The sequence below is a fragment of the Tigriopus californicus genome, chromosome 2 (genome assembly GCF_007210705.1).
Source record: "Tigriopus californicus strain San Diego chromosome 2, Tcal_SD_v2.1, whole genome shotgun sequence".
Classification (NCBI taxonomy): Eukaryota; Metazoa; Arthropoda; class Copepoda; order Harpacticoida; family Harpacticidae; genus Tigriopus; species Tigriopus californicus.
Window position 1 is genome coordinate 8092271 of NC_081441.1, and position 16702 is coordinate 8108972.

General features: G+C 45.4%; 3 protein-coding genes across 3 annotated transcripts; 2 read left to right on the top strand and 1 right to left on the bottom strand.

The window, feature by feature from the left end:
• Nucleotides 1–628: 628 nt before the first annotated feature.
• LOC131876941 (serine/arginine repetitive matrix protein 2-like) lies at nt 629–5423 on the top strand. Its single transcript, XM_059222488.1, has 2 exons — nt 629–814; nt 1863–5423. The coding sequence occupies exon 2, from the start codon at nt 1913–1915 to the stop codon at nt 5135–5137; it is 3225 nt and encodes a 1074-aa protein (XP_059078471.1). The 5' UTR covers nt 629–814; nt 1863–1912; the 3' UTR covers nt 5138–5423.
• On the top strand, nt 714–1862 carry LOC131876944 (large ribosomal subunit protein uL16m-like). Its single transcript, XM_059222491.1, has one exon. It carries the CDS (start codon nt 896–898, stop codon nt 1772–1774), a length of 879 nt encoding a protein of 292 aa, XP_059078474.1. The 5' UTR covers nt 714–895; the 3' UTR covers nt 1775–1862.
• Nucleotides 5424–11355: 5932 nt separating the features above from the next.
• Nucleotides 11356–15837, bottom strand: LOC131876942 (uncharacterized). The gene is made up of 2 exons (XM_059222489.1): nt 13996–15837; nt 11356–13006 (listed from the first exon to the last, which is right to left on the bottom strand). Exons 1-2 carry the CDS (start codon nt 15500–15502, stop codon nt 12084–12086), a joined length of 2430 nt encoding a protein of 809 aa, XP_059078472.1. The 5' UTR covers nt 15503–15837; the 3' UTR covers nt 11356–12083.
• Between the last annotated feature and the right edge of the window lie 865 nt (nt 15838–16702).

Below are 16702 nucleotides of genomic sequence, written 5' to 3' on the forward strand. Positions count from 1 at the left end.
CCAAGCAACATCTTCTGGCCCAAAATTATAGCTTGGTTTGGGCTGGCTGATCTGCCTGCCCGTCATTGCATGCCCAATCTCTTGAGATTTGAGACAAAATATTGGCCGGGCAACTCTCAGTTTGATGGTTAGATGTCAGGGCAATGACACCAAAGTAAAACGCCCTCTTTGGCCAACTATAAAGAAGTGTAAAGCTTCGGGATTGCATACTAGTGCACCCTCTGGTTCTACCATGAAAAAAGTGTGACCACGTTTCTTACTGATGAAGAAATTTTTGCACCAAGTATTTTTTTTTATTTCTGCAAATTTTTGTCACTTCCCATGTAATGTCATCTTTATCAAATGAAGGTTGGACTGAAATGGTTTAAGGTAATTGTTAAATGATTTCCTTGGATGGCGAACAATTTTGTCAATGAAAATTTGGAAGCACTGGATGTGCTGAAATCATAGTAGTTCTTGCCGCGATTGTGGCGCAGCCTGCCTAGTTCACACAGCTGAAATCCGATCCGGTACTTTACACGTCTCTATAGAAACATTGTTTACCTTCTAAATGGAAATTGACACCAGTCTGCCACTATTACTCACCCAACCCGACGCCACAGCAGTCCGTGTAAGAAATGGCCCTCCATTCTCGGTCACCCTCGGGTTGTTTTGAAGCCCAACAACATGCACAAAGTCCCACGTTGATGGAGCTGCACTCTTTACTGTTTTCAAAGTCTCCAATCTGAAGCTGGCTTGGCTGTTGAAAAAGAAGCCAGGCCTCTAAACCTCTCGGTTTGATCTCTTCATCCAGTGTTTTTTGACTGGGTTTCATGTAAGTGTCCTTCTCCTCCTCCTCTTCTCCTTCGTCCGGTGGCTGTGGGCGTGTGGGTAGGTTTGGCTGGCTGGATTCACCATGAATGCGGGTCTGAGCCTGCGTCTGGGTTGGCGACTCCATACCGCCAGTCCGTCGGTTCTATCCTCGGTCATCGTCAAGCAGGGCCTTCACACCTCGGAGGTGGCCGGCTGGAGGGCCTCGGTGGGGCCCGATCCTTGGCGGCGTCACCGTCAACGCTATCCTGTGCCCGAGCTTCCGGCTCGTCCCGAGAATGTGGTCATCCCGGAAAAGCACCGCCTACCCATTCTGCCCAAGGTGCCTTCCATTTACGGCCAGACCATGACCCGCCCACCCAAGGGTACGCGTGAGTTGTATCGGATGCAAGGCGAGGAACGCGTGCACAATAAACTGATCCTGGAACAGTTTGGCATCGTGGCCTTGGCCGGAGGTCGATTGACCTCGAGTCACTTCGAGTTCTTGCGCAATAAGGTCAATCGATGGCTGCATCCGGAGCGATCCTTGGCCATTTTCCGGGTAGATGCGCCTTATCAGCCGGTCACCAATCACGGGGCTGGCCGTCGAATGGGTGGGGGTAAGGGCTCGATCTCGCATTACGTTACACCCGTTAAAGCCGGACGAGTCATTGTGGAGGTGGCTGGGGATATGTATTGGCCAGAGGTTCAGCCGTGGTTGTCCAAAGTGGCCGAGAAGATGCCCTTTGAGGCTATGGCGGTCAATCAAGATCTGTTGGAACGCTTGGAGGCCGAGGAAAAACGCATAGCCGAGACCAATGAGAATCCGTACACGTTTGAGTGGCTAGTGCGGAACAACATCATGGATTGTCAAAGCCACTTGTCACCCAAAGACCGCGTCTGGTTCGGGCGATTCTTGTACCGGGACCGCACCCTGAACCGAAAGTATCAAACAATCCATAATTTCCGATATCGAATGCGTTAACGAGCTGGTTCTTGAAATGAATACATTTGTCCCACGCCACGAACATGGTCTAGCATCCGATCCATCCAGTGTCCTTCTTGTCTTCTAGGTATGATCCCACGAGACTGATCAAGGGCATTTATAGTCTCAGCAAGCATCATGGCCCAACCGGACCCCGCCTTTCCCGAGGAGTTGGTGTGCGTGCTGTGCCATTTTTTACTCGAAGATGCCGTCATGCTCCCGTGTTGTGCCTCGTCCGTGTGCGAGATCTGCGCCCGGGAACGCATTGCGGGAACCAAGTGTCCCATGCAAGACTGTGAGTCCACCGAGGCCGATCCCGGGGACTTGATTCCTAATCGGCGATTGCGTGCCAAAACGCAAATTTACCGTGATAAACACAACGTGCCGCTGCGCGAGCGAACGCCTCCAATGACGACTGACGATGAAGAGGCCAAGGATTCCTTGAAGACCCTCCTCAGTATTCTGCCCAACTCAAATCGGTCGCCCGAGCCCGAGGAGATTGAGGCCGTGCAGAACGAACTCTTGTCAGAACCTGTGCCTTCTCGTGAGCCCACGATTGATTTCGAAACTGCGAAGGCCACTTCTAAGGAAGAGATGCCAGTTGAGGAAGTCCGAAACTACCCCTCAGATGTCTTGTCTAAAGACGGTAAGGAAGAGATCCCAAATGGCACCTCGGACGCCTCCACGGAAAACGCGAATGGGACCCTGGACCCAACGCCTCAAGTGAGCAGAGACAAAAATGAGACAGAAAGTGCTCATCTTCAGAATGTGGATGATGAAGAGGAACCTCTGGGTGATGCCATTCCGACTATCAGTCACGGCGTAGAGATTCCTCGTGAGCTCATGAAAGAGGCGGTGCACGATCCTCTGGCGGCTTTCAATAAACTGATGCAAGTCAGGGACAAAGAGAAAGGCATTGTGAATGCTGAGCAGCATTACGGTCAAGCGCCACCGCAATATGACAAAGATGCCATCTACAATGCAACATACGCCCACAAGGGATACTATCACAACTCCCATATGTATGGAGGTCAGCCCAAACGATGCTTCACGTGCAATAAAGTGGGTCACCTGGATAAGCACTGTCGTTTCAATCCTCAGAGTATCAACTACATGCCCTCCTCCCACTCGTTAGGGCGGAATCATCGCGACGAGTCCGAATACTACCGTTCCCACAATGAGAGCTCCTTTCGAAAAAGTCAGAGTCGGGAAAGGAGCCGACGGAGCCGAAGCCGACGAATCAGTGGAAGTGGAGATGAGAAACGCACCCGACGATCTCGAAGTCCATTTGGCAAGAGTGGCAAGACAAGATCCCAAAGTCGAAGCCGATCAAGGTCGGCAAGCCGGAAGGCCAGGAAAAGAAGTCGCTCTGCGAGTCCTTCCAAGAGTGTAGCGAGGAAACGGTATCGCTCCCGAAGTCGCTCAAAGCAAAAGAGGAGTCAGTCTCGGAGTCCTTCAAGGAGGAAAAGTAGGTCCAGTAGTCGATCTAGAAAATCGCCCAAACGTAGCGAGAAGAGGAAAAAGAAACGGGAAAGGAGCTCCAGCCGAGAAACAAAGAAGGAGAAGCGAAAGAAGGATAAAAAGGATCGTCGTTTCTCGCGTGATGAGACTCCGCCGAAGAAAAAGAAAAAGTCCTCCATGGAGAAAAGTCCAGAACACAAGCCAGAGAAGGAAAAATCGTCGAATGAATCGGAGAGGAAGAAGAACAACTCCGTGAAAAGCGAGGACGAGATCAAGGAAAAGAGTTATTCTAGCGGCAAGGAGCGAGATACTAGTCCAGAAGATAAACCCAGCTCTCGAGTCAAGGTGAAGAAGTCTCCCGAACGCTCTTCAGTCAGTAAAATACATCATCGGTACAATTCTTCCTCGAGTCGAGATGGACCCGGTGTGCATTTTAGGGATCGTAAATCGACCACGGTTGACATTCAAACAGAATCCCGTCGGTCTCAAACCCCTCCAAAATCATCATCTAAAGAACCTGTTGTTGATGCAGATATCTCAGACGAGCCCTTCTTCACTCCATCCAAGTTTGCCAATTCGAAGATAGAAATCAAGCTAGGGGCTCCTAAGAGTAAAGTCGTCGAATCCAAGCCGGAGTTTGATCAACCAACCGGTAAAACACGCCTTGAAAGCATTGAAAACCATCCAAATGGACGGAGATCCTCACCGAGTGCGAAAAAAGGTTTGTCTAAAAGGTTTCGGGATGGTCAAAGTTCGTCTCCCTCGCCTCCAAGAAAAACGGGTTCTAGCTCCAAGAGCAAGGACAAGGAAACATGGAAAAAGCAGTCTGAAGAGAAAAACAATCCCGATGGAAAACATCTTCTCTCTGACAAGCCCGCAAAACTTGAGAATAAAATTCTGGATCATCAATCGCCCGTCGAGGATGTTCAGAAGGAGAAAAGGAAACATTCCCCCAAAAGAAGGTCCAGGTCTAGAACCCCGAAACGAAAGTCGAGGTCCAGAACGCCCAAGAGAAAAGGCCGGTCCAAATCTCCCAAGGGCCGTTCCAGACTCCGATCTCCGGCGGACGATCGATCCGCGCGAAAAAGTGATCAATCCCGCGACGAAATTCGTGCAGTTGGCGAGTTCAAAACGAGCAGGGAATTATCCCCCATTGAAGAAACGCATCTCAATGAGCGACAAGTGCAAATCATAGCTGGATCCAAAATTGGTGATTCCATTTCTGCAAGGTCGAAGAAGAAGAAGAAAAAGGCCAAGAATAAGGGAAAGAAAAGTAAGAAAATCAGTTCCGAATCGGAAGAGGACGTGAGTTCTTCGTCATCATCGTCATCGTCGTCGGAGTCTTCTGAGAATTCGTCCGACAGCGATTCTTCAGACGAGAAGAATAGCGTCAGTAAGAAATTGAAACGCAAGAAGAAACGCAAGTCCAAGAAGAGTAAGAAGAAGTCAAAGAAAAGGGCCAAAGCGAAGAAAAGTAAGGCAATGGACATTCTCTTGGAACAAGGTTCAAAGGTGGCTAAGATACGTCTGACCGAGTCTGACCTTCAAGATCCAAAATATCTTCAACAGATTCTTATTCAACAGCTAAATCAAGCCTCCAAGGGGGATAAACCCTCAGGCAACATGGAAGATGGCAGCAAAGAATCAGGAAGCCAAGAACCTCGGTCGGACATCAAGACGAAAGAGGATGTCTTGGAATTGGGCAAATCATCCTCAATCGAGCTCAAAATTAATATCGTGAATTCCTCTTGCGACACGAAATCTCCCATCTCCGACAAAACTACTCCACACCTCGCACAAGTCCAAGGAGCAGAGGAAGACGAAGAAGATAATTCCGAGCACGAAGAAAGTGGTCCAACCATGGCTTTCATTCCGGAAAGCCAAGCGCCTGGTGATAACTAATCCAAATCCTAGATCGAACTGAAGCCTTCCTCGGAGATATCATACCAACTTTTTCATCTTTTGTCTGCCCGCCTACCACACATCTAATCACATGTGATACAATATTTTTCGTGTCCTGCTCTGCCGTATTTTTGTACTTTCAAGAATGAAGCGGTTGACGTGTCGGGTTATTTTTCACCGTGTTTTGCAAATCTGCGATTTTTTTTTTTATTCCTCCGGCAACATGGGCGTATGAAATCACAGCAATGGCTTGTTTAATAAATATGAAATAGTTAAGGAACCCGAACTCGCCGAGTACTTCCTAATGATGAAAGCGTGCTAAGTCGTGAACCTCGAGCTCCAACCAAAGACAACTTCTGACTTGTTCTACCATTGCTATTCAAGGAGTTTGAAGTGTTGGATTGTGACTTAACCGTACTCTTCTTATTGTTGCTTAATACAACGTTGGGAACTCCCAGAGGCTGTTTTCGAGTAAAACCAGCATTCGAATAAGGACTGGGTGCAGAAGATTTCGCACCCATTGGGCGGATGCGCGTTTTTTCGGGCAGAAGGGTTGTGGTTGGGATTTTGGACCTGGCAAAGCCATTGGAGTTCTTTTGATTCTTGGATGTAACATTGGAAGACTTGATATGAGGCATTTGCTGGTGTTGATTGGTACGAATTTGAGGTGACTTCGCACAACTTGTGCCCAAGGCCAGAGGCTCTCTCGTGGCGGGTCCTTTTTGAGCTCGAGGAGGTTTATAACCCGACGGAATGTTTTCGATAATGGCGTTTCGATTTTGTTGCACAATCTTCTTGGCCAAGCGAGTATTTTCTCTTGATTTTGTTCGAGCAATATAATCTGGTCTCCTGGCCTTTAAAGCCTCCTGAAGATTCGTTTTGGATAATAAGGCTGTTTCCTCAAGATCGATGAGCTTGCTCTTGGATTCGACAGGGGAATTTTCCGTCTCGCTACATGGGATGAAAAATGCTTGAGGGCGTTCCCGTACCGTGACACCCTTGTCTTGCTTTGATTTATAGCGCCTCAAGAGCGAATCGCCTGTTTGAACTTCCCGCTCGCACGATAATAAGTTAGCGTAACTGGTTTGATTTGTCTTGAACTCGTTCAACGGAGTTTTATCAGAGCTTGGCGAAGTCTCCAGCATTGAGCATGAGGCAGACATTGGGTCCGTGAGTTTGAGTTGAAACTTCTCAGTCGTGCTTTTCAATCGACGGCTGGACACGGCCAAAGTTGTAAACGTGTTGCCAGGTCTCGTCGTCTGATTCAATGTGTTGTCACATTTCCGAGATGGCCTTTGAGGCTGGGCCACAGGTATCTTCGTTCGAGGTCGGGGAATTGGAGGAGTGCGTATGCGATCCTCCGAAGAAGCTGTGACCGATTCCCAGCATCTTAAGGGTCCTGGACCACAAAAACTGGCCTTCATGACCAATTCTCTTTCGATTCTATCCAATTTATCCACCTCCTTCTTGAGCTTTCTCACATTGAGAATGCGATGCTTCTGGTAGACCACCAAATCGCGTTCCTCGTCCGGAGAGAGATCAGGACTGATGTGTTGATCCAGACCTTTGGGGGACTCGTCAAACTTGATATCGACCACCTTGATGTCTCTCACACTGGCTCCGGGATCCAAGTCGAAGGTTCTCTCACGCCTCAAACCGGGTTTAGGCCCATTTGCCAATGGAACATCTTCATTGGGGAAAAACGCAGATACGGGACGCCTTGAGCATGGATGAAGTATAACTTGTTCCAAGTCAACTGGAGAAGGCAGTGGATCACCTTTGGCTACCTTGCTCTCACCATCCCACAATATGTGACCCAACTTCTCAGCCAGCTCTTTTTTTCTTCTGACTTCTTCTTTGCTATAGCATGGCTCCTCCAGGAAGTCTAAATACTCCTTGATCTTTTGAAAGAACTGAGACACCTTAATCCCGACGATCGGACTCCGAGGAGGTTTCGCACTTGATCTCGCATCCGGATCCGGGTTGGACCCTCTCCGGTTCAATGGTACATCTGGTGCAGACATATCCACAAAGAAACTCACACTCCCCTGACTTGTTCGAGAATCTGATCTCGCATACATGGATTGAGCCATTCTATCACTGTTGGTTTTAACCAGGCTGGCTTTGACCGTAGCTGGAGGGTAAGACTTCCGGTCCGAAATTTTAGACTCTATTACGGATTGAACCATAAGGCTAGGAGAAATCGTTGGTATAGCAGGCTCGGTATCGAAATTGACAAAGTAGCTGACACTCTGTTGACTTTCCAGGGATATTCGAGAAGGTGCACATCTTTGAGGTGCCCTCTGAGCGTGGGATTCACAACTGGGACTGGATTCTCTTGGAGAGCTATCGCTTTGATTTTCATCCGAGTATTCAATCAGGCTATCTGGTTCGACGATATCCGAGTCAGACTCGTCTTCCGAGCTAGCCGATTTTGACATCCCCAAATGGGCTTCTTGCTCACTGTCACTCTCATTTTCCAATTCAACATCCCGAATGGATAAGACGTCCAGTTTCAAGTCATTGATGGACACCTCCTCCGCTTTGCCACTCGACGAGGAACTTTGGCTGGAACTTCCTTCCTGGGAAACGGTCCAAGAGCCTTCACTCGATCCCGTTTGGGTGTAGTCTAGAGTGTCCCCGTCCTTGCTCCGATCCATTCTTGCTTCTCACGCTATCCCAAAGCCTTTTCAAAGTTGTGTATTGGAGCACAATTAACCCAAATTCAACCCACCAAGGTCAGTACCGATAGGTCTTGCAATATATTCATCGAACAAACCTTTTGCCGTGGGCTTGCCGATGAGCTGTGGCTTTTTATGAGGAGGCAGTTTCCTTGCCTTTCTGGAACGCCCTCGCGGCAAGAGAACTAATGCTTATCCTTCCCAAAGTTTAATATGCAGCAAGCAGTGTGTGAGCACATTCCATGCAAGCTTGGGACAACGTCCCACTTTGAACTTCCACTCGTAGAGAAGAACCCGGGGAGAGGGAAAAGGGACCCACCAGGTTCAGTGGGGACAGTTCAGTCCTGGGTACGATGGATTGGGCCAATGAAATGGCTCGAGGGAGCTGGAGACACAATCCTGGGCATCTGAAGCACTACAAGACTTCTCCTTCAATGAAAACAGTGTAACCCATGACGAAGAGTCCTGAGAATGTTCCACACTGTTCCTGCAGGCTTTCTCATCTTGGGAGGGTCCTTTCCAAGGGTATGGGAACATGGCTGGGTCTTCAAAGGTTGAGAGAGTAGTGGGTAGTTCTGCCCGAACTAATTGTCCGCATTTTTTGAAGGCGATCTACGATTCATTTGACGAAACTGTTGAATCCCTTTTAAGACAGAAGCAGACGTGATGTTGGTTTGTGGATTTATGACCATCAGTTTGGGATGAGATCTACCGGAATGTATTCTAGGTCTTTCTTATGTTTGATATCCCCACACATATGGGTGGAATAAGGAATAATGCTTTCCCCACCTGGTTTTAGATTCAAATGCAGCCAGACAATTAAGTATGCCAAGATCGACATAATAAAAAGTACGTGTTGAAGAGTTTCTGAAGTCATGCAGTTCAGTTTGTAGGTAAAAATTAAGTTTGGTACCGCACAAAGTTCGTTACAGATCATTTCATGTTATTGGAACTATAGCAACATGGTTGCTTACTGGGAGTTAATTTGACTTTGTGATCCATGGTTCGAAACCATCTTTAAAAATTAAATATCTTTTTCTCGGAGCGACAAATGACGCATTAGACTTACTTTTCTCATCTGAGCGGGCAGAAATATAGTTGTAGCTTCCCACGGTCCTTCATTAGGTTTGTGTAGGCTCTGCTCTCAAGAATGTTAATGTACGGTGCGTTTATACAAAACAAAAGTTGTGGCTGCCAAAAGTATGTATGAAAAATAGTTAAAAGCAAAAAAAAAAAATATGAATAAATGCGGAAGTTATGCATTCAAGAAAGATTTTCCGTGATTTTTTCACGATTTTCAGTACTATTCTACTAATAGAAGTTGTGGCTCCAAGAGGGACAAGGAGGTTTGGCAGAGGTTGCAACCAAGTAACGATCCTTTAAAAAAAAAAGGAGTCCTTGTACAGTTAGTTGTAGCTACTGAAATACATGCATCTAGCCAAGGTCCTCGATCTAGCTGACTAACAATTGCAACTTGAGCAATAAGACTTGAAACGCTGATAGAGACCGCATTCATGGATATATGTATCAAGGTTTTTTTTTACATTTCTGATGAGCGGTTTTGAAAATATGACTGAAATGTTGATTCAAGTCAGAGCCTTGAGTGGAGAAGTTTTTGGTTTTTAGAACACCAGTCGATGAGCTAGATGCCGTCTCCGCACGGGTTAGTTGCAAACTATCCAGGACAGTTGTTTCCCGAAGTCTTGGAACGGTTTTATGCATAAAAACAAAGTTGTGCGTTGATTTTAATACATCTTGAAAGCGATGGACCTCTCCTCTCGTCTTACAGAAATGATCCTCTCTTGCAACTCAACCAAATGTAAAGAAACACAACATTTATACATATTGAACGTAATTCAAGAGGTTTTGAGTTGATCAAGGACAAAAGTTGCCATCTGCTTTCAAGAATTTGGAACTTGCATACTGCTCCTGCTTCTCTACCAGGCTGGCCAGGTAGCATTTTTCGATGCTAATTTTTGAAAAAATGAAGAACAATTTTTAATTGTGTGGAAGAAACCTTGTTCAAATCCTGAAAAAATACATTTTTTGCTCAAAGAAAACTTTTGTCACTTTTTGTTGTCCCCTTCAAAGTTTTACGGTTCAAAATTAGGAAAATATCATAAACACAATTGCATCAATTTTTACTCTGAGATTTTTCTTTAGATTTTTGCGGTTTTCAATGTCATTTTCGAAACGTATAACATTTCCAAAAAATTGCCTGAACATGCTTTGTCAAAGAGTGCCAAATATAATTGAATTTTGAAACTGAAATCCTTTATAACCACCATTAAGAATTTGCTTTTCTTCAAAAAGTAGCATTATTCTAGTATTTTCGAATTCCAACTAGCATTTTTTAGCATCGATTTGGCACGAGCTAACATCGCCTGCTGAAAAAAACCTGGCCATCCTGTTCTCTACTCGTTTTAGACTCATTACCCGGTGGTTCATCAAAGTCTGATACCAACCGCCCTCCCATATTGACGGCTTATTATGATGACAGTATACTCTCACATATCCATGCCAGCCTCGTCCTACCGCATTGCACATCTCTTTTTCCTGCACCTCTACTTCCTTGACCGTTCGAATAAAAAATCACCCGACGCTCATTCCCCTGTGCACGTGCATGTTCTTCAAGACATTGCCGTGCATAGTCAACAGTTTATCTTCATATTTCCCTTATCTGTTGCTCTGATGAATTGCACCGTCGTCCTCCTTCCAAACAGTGCTATGCATGTTGTAGATCTACAGAATGTAGTGAGAATATGGATAAATAGAGGTTTCTTCAAAAAAGTTGAGACAGGTTATTTCTCTGGACGATTGGGAAACTTTCCCTTGCGAAGTCTTGCACAATTCAAATTCTCCATTTATGGATTCCCTATGAAAAGAGCTACGAAAGCTCACATAGTGTGATATTCGACTGGCTTAACTATTCAATCATTAATGGCTTTGACGCTTGTTTACGTCTGATGTGGTGCGAACCATCTCATTTATGGCATGGATAATTGTGTAATTATTTAAAAACCATGATGTCCGATCAAATCATTGAATGTTCGTCATTCGTAATTGGATGTTTGCTCAGAAACTATTTCAAAGTCATCCATAGGATATGACTTAAACAAAAATTTGAATCAATCATACCAATGGAATAAAACATTTCCTTAAAAGGTTCTGAAACGATATTTTTCAGTTGGGTTTTATTGCATTATATCCAATACCTATTTTGTTGATTATTGTCTTAGCAAATATTTTGAATATAATATTGTGAGGTTGCATATATGTAGATGGCTTTGAGTCAAAAATGACGGTTCAAGGACTTGTTCCATGTATGTAGTTATGGGTAAATCGTATTTTTGAAAAAATGATTAAATCCAACCAACGCTTTCATAACTGGAACAAGCACTTGTACTTACCAGCCTTCAAATTGAGTCCTACCAAAAAAGTGGACTAATCATAACCAGAGAGGCCACGTGTTGCTTGTTCCCTGCTACTGAAAAACCACGCGTGCCAAGATCTAACCTCAGAAAAAACAGTATTGATCTTGAGTAGCCCTTCTTTTCTGTAGTACACTTTTGCACCTGAAGGTCACTCTCGATCTTCAGCGAGGACTATTCCTAAACTTATTACTTTGGAGGAGCGAGGGTCCAAATTCGCACGACCTTGGAGTGGGACGGGAACCATTATTGCTATTATTTTAGCGTGACTCCATTTTTAGTTTCAAACAGGCGTTGATTCAACGGGAGGTCCGACTATCTCGAGCGAAGGAAAAAACTGAGTTGAGATTGACACTCTAATCATAAATGTTGACGCACGGTTAGAGTGATTACAGGAACACCACTTCCAACAACTTTAATCCTTACTTAGGAGCAGCAAGTTCCCTTGTGGTGGGAGCTCTCTCCCTCTATCCCCATAGAACTCCTTTCTGCCCAAGGCTTAGCGCTGATTTGTATTGTGAAACATGCAAATTTCGAACGCAGTTCACCAGTTTAGAACCCACATTAAAGTTATCAAAAGAAGCCTTTGGCTAATCGATATGGTTCGATTTGGCATTCAATCTGTCGGACCAGCTTTACCGTTACACATCATTTATACTTTTCTTTCTTTTTTTTTTTGGTTGAAATGTCCCAAAGATGAAGGGTCTAAAGGGAAAGGATCCCTTTTGCCCTCTTCCGGAGTAGAGTAAGGTCAAATTTGAAGTAAACACACCGACTTATGTTGATATGTTGTGCTCTTATTGGAGTTGATGCTCGAGCAGGGTACAGAAAACTTCATGGATTTTCATGTCCAACTTTCTGCCCTTTAGTGGCCTTCATGAGAGCTTCAAAATGGCTGTCTGTGACCACGAGCATCTTCTCATACTCTTTGGGACTCTCAGGGTCTTTCTGGAGAAGTATGGCATATATGTCTCCGTTCTTGGTTTGCACGTCTTTGATCAGCTTTTGTTCCTTCAAATCCTTGCACTTCAACAGGAGTTTCTGTCTGTATACGGTCAGGTATTCTTCCATTTGAAGTCCGTTCTTTTTGGCAAACAGACGATTGTTCCACACTTTGAAACGCATATCCTTGTCTGAGAATCGTACAAAAGCCGACTTGGTATTTTCTTCGTTGCCAGGACGAATACTGACGAAATCAATGTCCTCTGATTCGCACTCCACCCCAGCACGTTTCGAAATCAGAACTGCGATGGTGAAGATGGCCTTATCTTCTTTGAGGATGCCTTCCTCATCCTCTGGAACAGCTGGACCTCTGAAGATGAGACAGTTCAATTTCCTCTTCTGTTCCTGAGCATCTTGCTTGGCAATGAGCTCATTTCGTTCCAAATAGCCGTTGATAAACTCTTCCATGGTCAGAACCCCGTTTCCGTCCTTGTCCAAGGCCTCGAAAAGGTCATGGGCTCGCTCTTCGGGTGACAGAACTGGATCAGGAAGGCCCATGTCGTCGATGATGACCTTCTTCTTGATCTTGTTGCCTTCCAGACTGTCCAACGTCTCCATGATGGCAATCATTTCCCCCACGTCGATGCACCCACTGTTGTCGTAGTCGAAAAGTTTAAAGGCCCACGCTAACTTGCTTTCCTCCGTGTCGCAAGTGGCAATGTCCATGGCCATGAGAAACTCTTTAAAGTCGAGGAAGTCGTTCCCGTCACTGTCAAATATCCTCATGACATGCTTTGTGAAGCGCTCAGCTTGTCCTGCAACGGTTCAGTGAATATATATCCGTGAATGTCCCTTTTTTCCCCGGCAATACCCATCATATGTGCTAGCAAGTCCGAGAAGCGTGTTCCATGCAAATGTCATGTTCCCGATTTAGCACGAGTTGTTTGTGTGAGTGTATCATGTCCAAAGGGCGTTGTCAAACTTGAGGATAGTTGAACGAGGGTTTTATGAACTGGCCAAGCCTCCAACCCTTCTTGCTTGACAAGTCGGTCGCCACGAGAGCCGAAACTCTCACACAGCCAAGTGTTAAAATCGGGTTTTCCAAGTGGGAGGGGAATGTTTCGTCACTCGATTTAAATGTTTGAAATTGGCTCAAGTCATGAAAAGTGTTCAGTATGCCATCAAAATTCTTCACAAAAGGTTACTTAGCACGTTGATCTGAGTAAGTTGTTATGATCTGAAATGTGCACTGTGGGTAGAAATGAATCGAAAGCTCATATTGCAAGTGCAATTTCGTCGTGGGGTATGTACCACTGTGAGCCTTTTATGGTTACGAAAATAGCTCTCGACGATCGTAAAATCTTCATCAATCTACCGTATTGGTTGCACCACTTCAGCCTCTATGTTTTTTGCTCACATTGCTCATTGGTTTCCAATTTCTGCATTCTCCAATCCCAACCACATGTGACGACCGTATGGAACTGTTCATTAACTTGATTTTGATATTTCCAATGTACTATTTCCACCCCATGGTGTTCAAACCTTATTTCAGACTTGACATTGGTATCCTTGGGAGCTAGCCGCTTCATTTCTATGTAAGGACAATCGTACCATGCAAAGGTAAGGTCAATTGAGGGAAATCACTATGGTGACGTTTGTTGTGGTTTGGCCTGTATTGGAAGCCTTTCGGTATTGAATAGAAAGGACGTGTGTCTGGAATTTAGCCGGTTGGAGCCCAGGAAACACTCGAGCTACAGTACAGTACATGAAGAAAACTAATTCAGTGGTGGTGGAACTCACTTACCATCGGGAAAGGCTTGCCTGAAGAGAGATCTCAAGTTATCCCGAGTGAGTTTTCCATCAGGACAATCGCGCTTGAAGCGTTTGAACCAATCGATGATTTGCTCCTCGGTAAAATTGGTCTTCTCAATGCAATACTTCATGTCATGGGGTCTGAGATACTCGCCCGTTTGCATGAACTTCAGCTTAAACTGGTTCAAGGGATCCCCTTCGTCCGAGATGACCACCTCTTCCAACAACCGAGTGGGGTCGATCTTGAGCTTCTTGATCTCCTTGAGTTTGTCCTCATACAATGGATCCCACTTTTGGACGCCTTCAAGCTTGGAAATAATCTCGGGATTGAAGATGAGATCCCAGAGACCCAACTCTTTGGGTTCCTTGTTCAAGCCCTCGTCCCCGAGGTATTTATTCTTGGGCTTGTTGTCGGGACATTCGATCTCGTACTGATCGTACACCCGTCTACCCCAAGCCGTGTCCATTGAAGGTCGTCTGCCCACGTTGAAGTTGCCGTAGAAAGAGTCCTGGAATTTCCAACCCGACGCGTTGGCCCCCGTTAACGACCTCAAACCGACCCAATCTCGACCCCGACTCTCGGCCGATAATTCTGAGCGAGCTTTTAAAATATCGAGTTGTTGCTCCCTTGAGAGTTTCCTGAAAGACTCATCCGTGATGTCAAGTCCGTGCAAGATATTGTCGTCAATTTTAGACGCCTTGGTTTTGGCTCTTTTCTCCGACTCTTGGATCTCAATCTCACTCAAGAGTTCGCGTATGGGTTCTATCGCGCTTTGTGAGAATCTTCGCCGAGGAAGAATCCCTTTGAATTTCTTCTTTCGAACCGACTCGGGATCGTTTGAGTCGCTGGATTCAAATGAAAGACTTCTCCGAAGCAATGGCCTTCTTCGGCCTTGAGATCGGCCTTGAATGGGACAAATCTGGACCGACTCGTCGATTCTGACTGATTTCGAAATCTTCACAGGCTCTTCGATGCCGGGAGATTGTGGCTTAATGTTATCAATGGAACTGGAAAGACCACCTTGAGCTCGGAGGTGATCTGAAGCGAATTTGGAATTAACAACAGGAGTGGAGTTGGTTCTCACGAGAATGGGTTTCTTTTTCGTTAACACAGATTTAGGTCTGGCCTCTTCTTTGTGTGGAATGCTTGCTCTCCTTTTGTGCTCTTTGGTTCCACAATGTTCCTTGGGTCGAACGCTTCGCTTGACGGGACTTCTTGAGCTTCTTGGTGGAGTCCCAGAGCTCGACACTGAATTCCCATGGCCTTTGGGTATACTTAATGACTTTGGAACAACTTTTGCTCTGGAAGTTCCTTTCGAGCCTGACACTTGAACTGCTTTTCTGGCATTGGCCTTGGATTGCAGTTTAGGTTTCACTTTGGCCACCAGAATTGTGGCTTCTAATAGCTTGGAGGGCGAGGGCATCCTCTCCGAATGCGTCGAACTTTGACTGTCTCCTCGTTCGACTGAAACGCTTTTACAACGAGCCTTAACAAACATTCTTTTACGGGATGTGTGCAACCAGAACTATTACTCTTCCATGGAGATCCCCTCTGTTTGCTTTCTTGTTTCACAAGGCTTGGAGTCCGAAGTTCAGTTTAATGAACCCAACCCTTCCGAATGGAACAAGAAGATTCAATCAGAAGGTGATCAAATTATGCCGTGACGAAATAACGCCTCGACTACTTTGCAATGTGGAGTGAAGAAAAACAGCACTATAATGTATGTCGTATGGATTGGTTGAGTCGCTCTTGAAGCCGACAAGGCAAGTGGATAATGTTCTAAAGGGCTCACTAGGTTTTGTGGTACTCAAGAGATTTGCGTTCCCCTCCCCCCTCTCTCTTTCTCTCTCTCTCTTCCATTGTTCCAAGTGAGCCTCAAGTCGTGGTATAAGCACATGCGGACACATTTTTTGTTGCCTAACCAGCGCCGATGGATGAGGTCCCCCATTCTCGACGGGCCATCAAAACGGACGGGAAAACGTAACTCCAAATTGAGTGACGACGTCTACGTAGCATTAATCCTTGAGTGCACCATCCGAACCACCCAAAGGGGTAGATATCAGATCAAGGGAAATGTAATAATAGAAAACTTCGCGTTCAGAATAAAAAGTTCAGGCATGTCGAGATGAAGGTATTGTACTAAAATGGAAATCATGCCTTGCTTAGTCCAATGTCCATTGTTTCCGAACAAAAGAAAAATATGTACCGTAACATGCTTGTAATCTCTCTTCCTCCCGCACGAACATGGACGCTTTTATTTTGGGTGCACAAATGAGAGAAGATTATTTGCCCTTTGATTTTCCAGAGACATTGAGAAACTAGTGTGTGTTTGCCCTTTGATTTCGAAGACAAAGTTCATATCGTGAGGCACCTTACTAAATAACTTTTAGTACTTGTTGCACGCACACTCCCAAATGGCCACTGTCTGTTTTGGAACCTGTATTGGTTGGCAGTATGATATTTAAGTTTTAAGCAATCATCCGTTCCATTCATTCTTTCTGATTGAGAAATGTTTCCCAAGGAAGATACCTATTCAAGATTAGCAGAAATCACGACACGTAGTCGAGGTAATCCTGAAATCCCTGTTATATTATAAAACGAAAATGTGTCATCTCCCATTGTCTTTCCCTACCAAAACGGATTTATATCACGACTGACAGAGGGCTAGTTTTTAGACTACGGTGTAGGACCTATAATG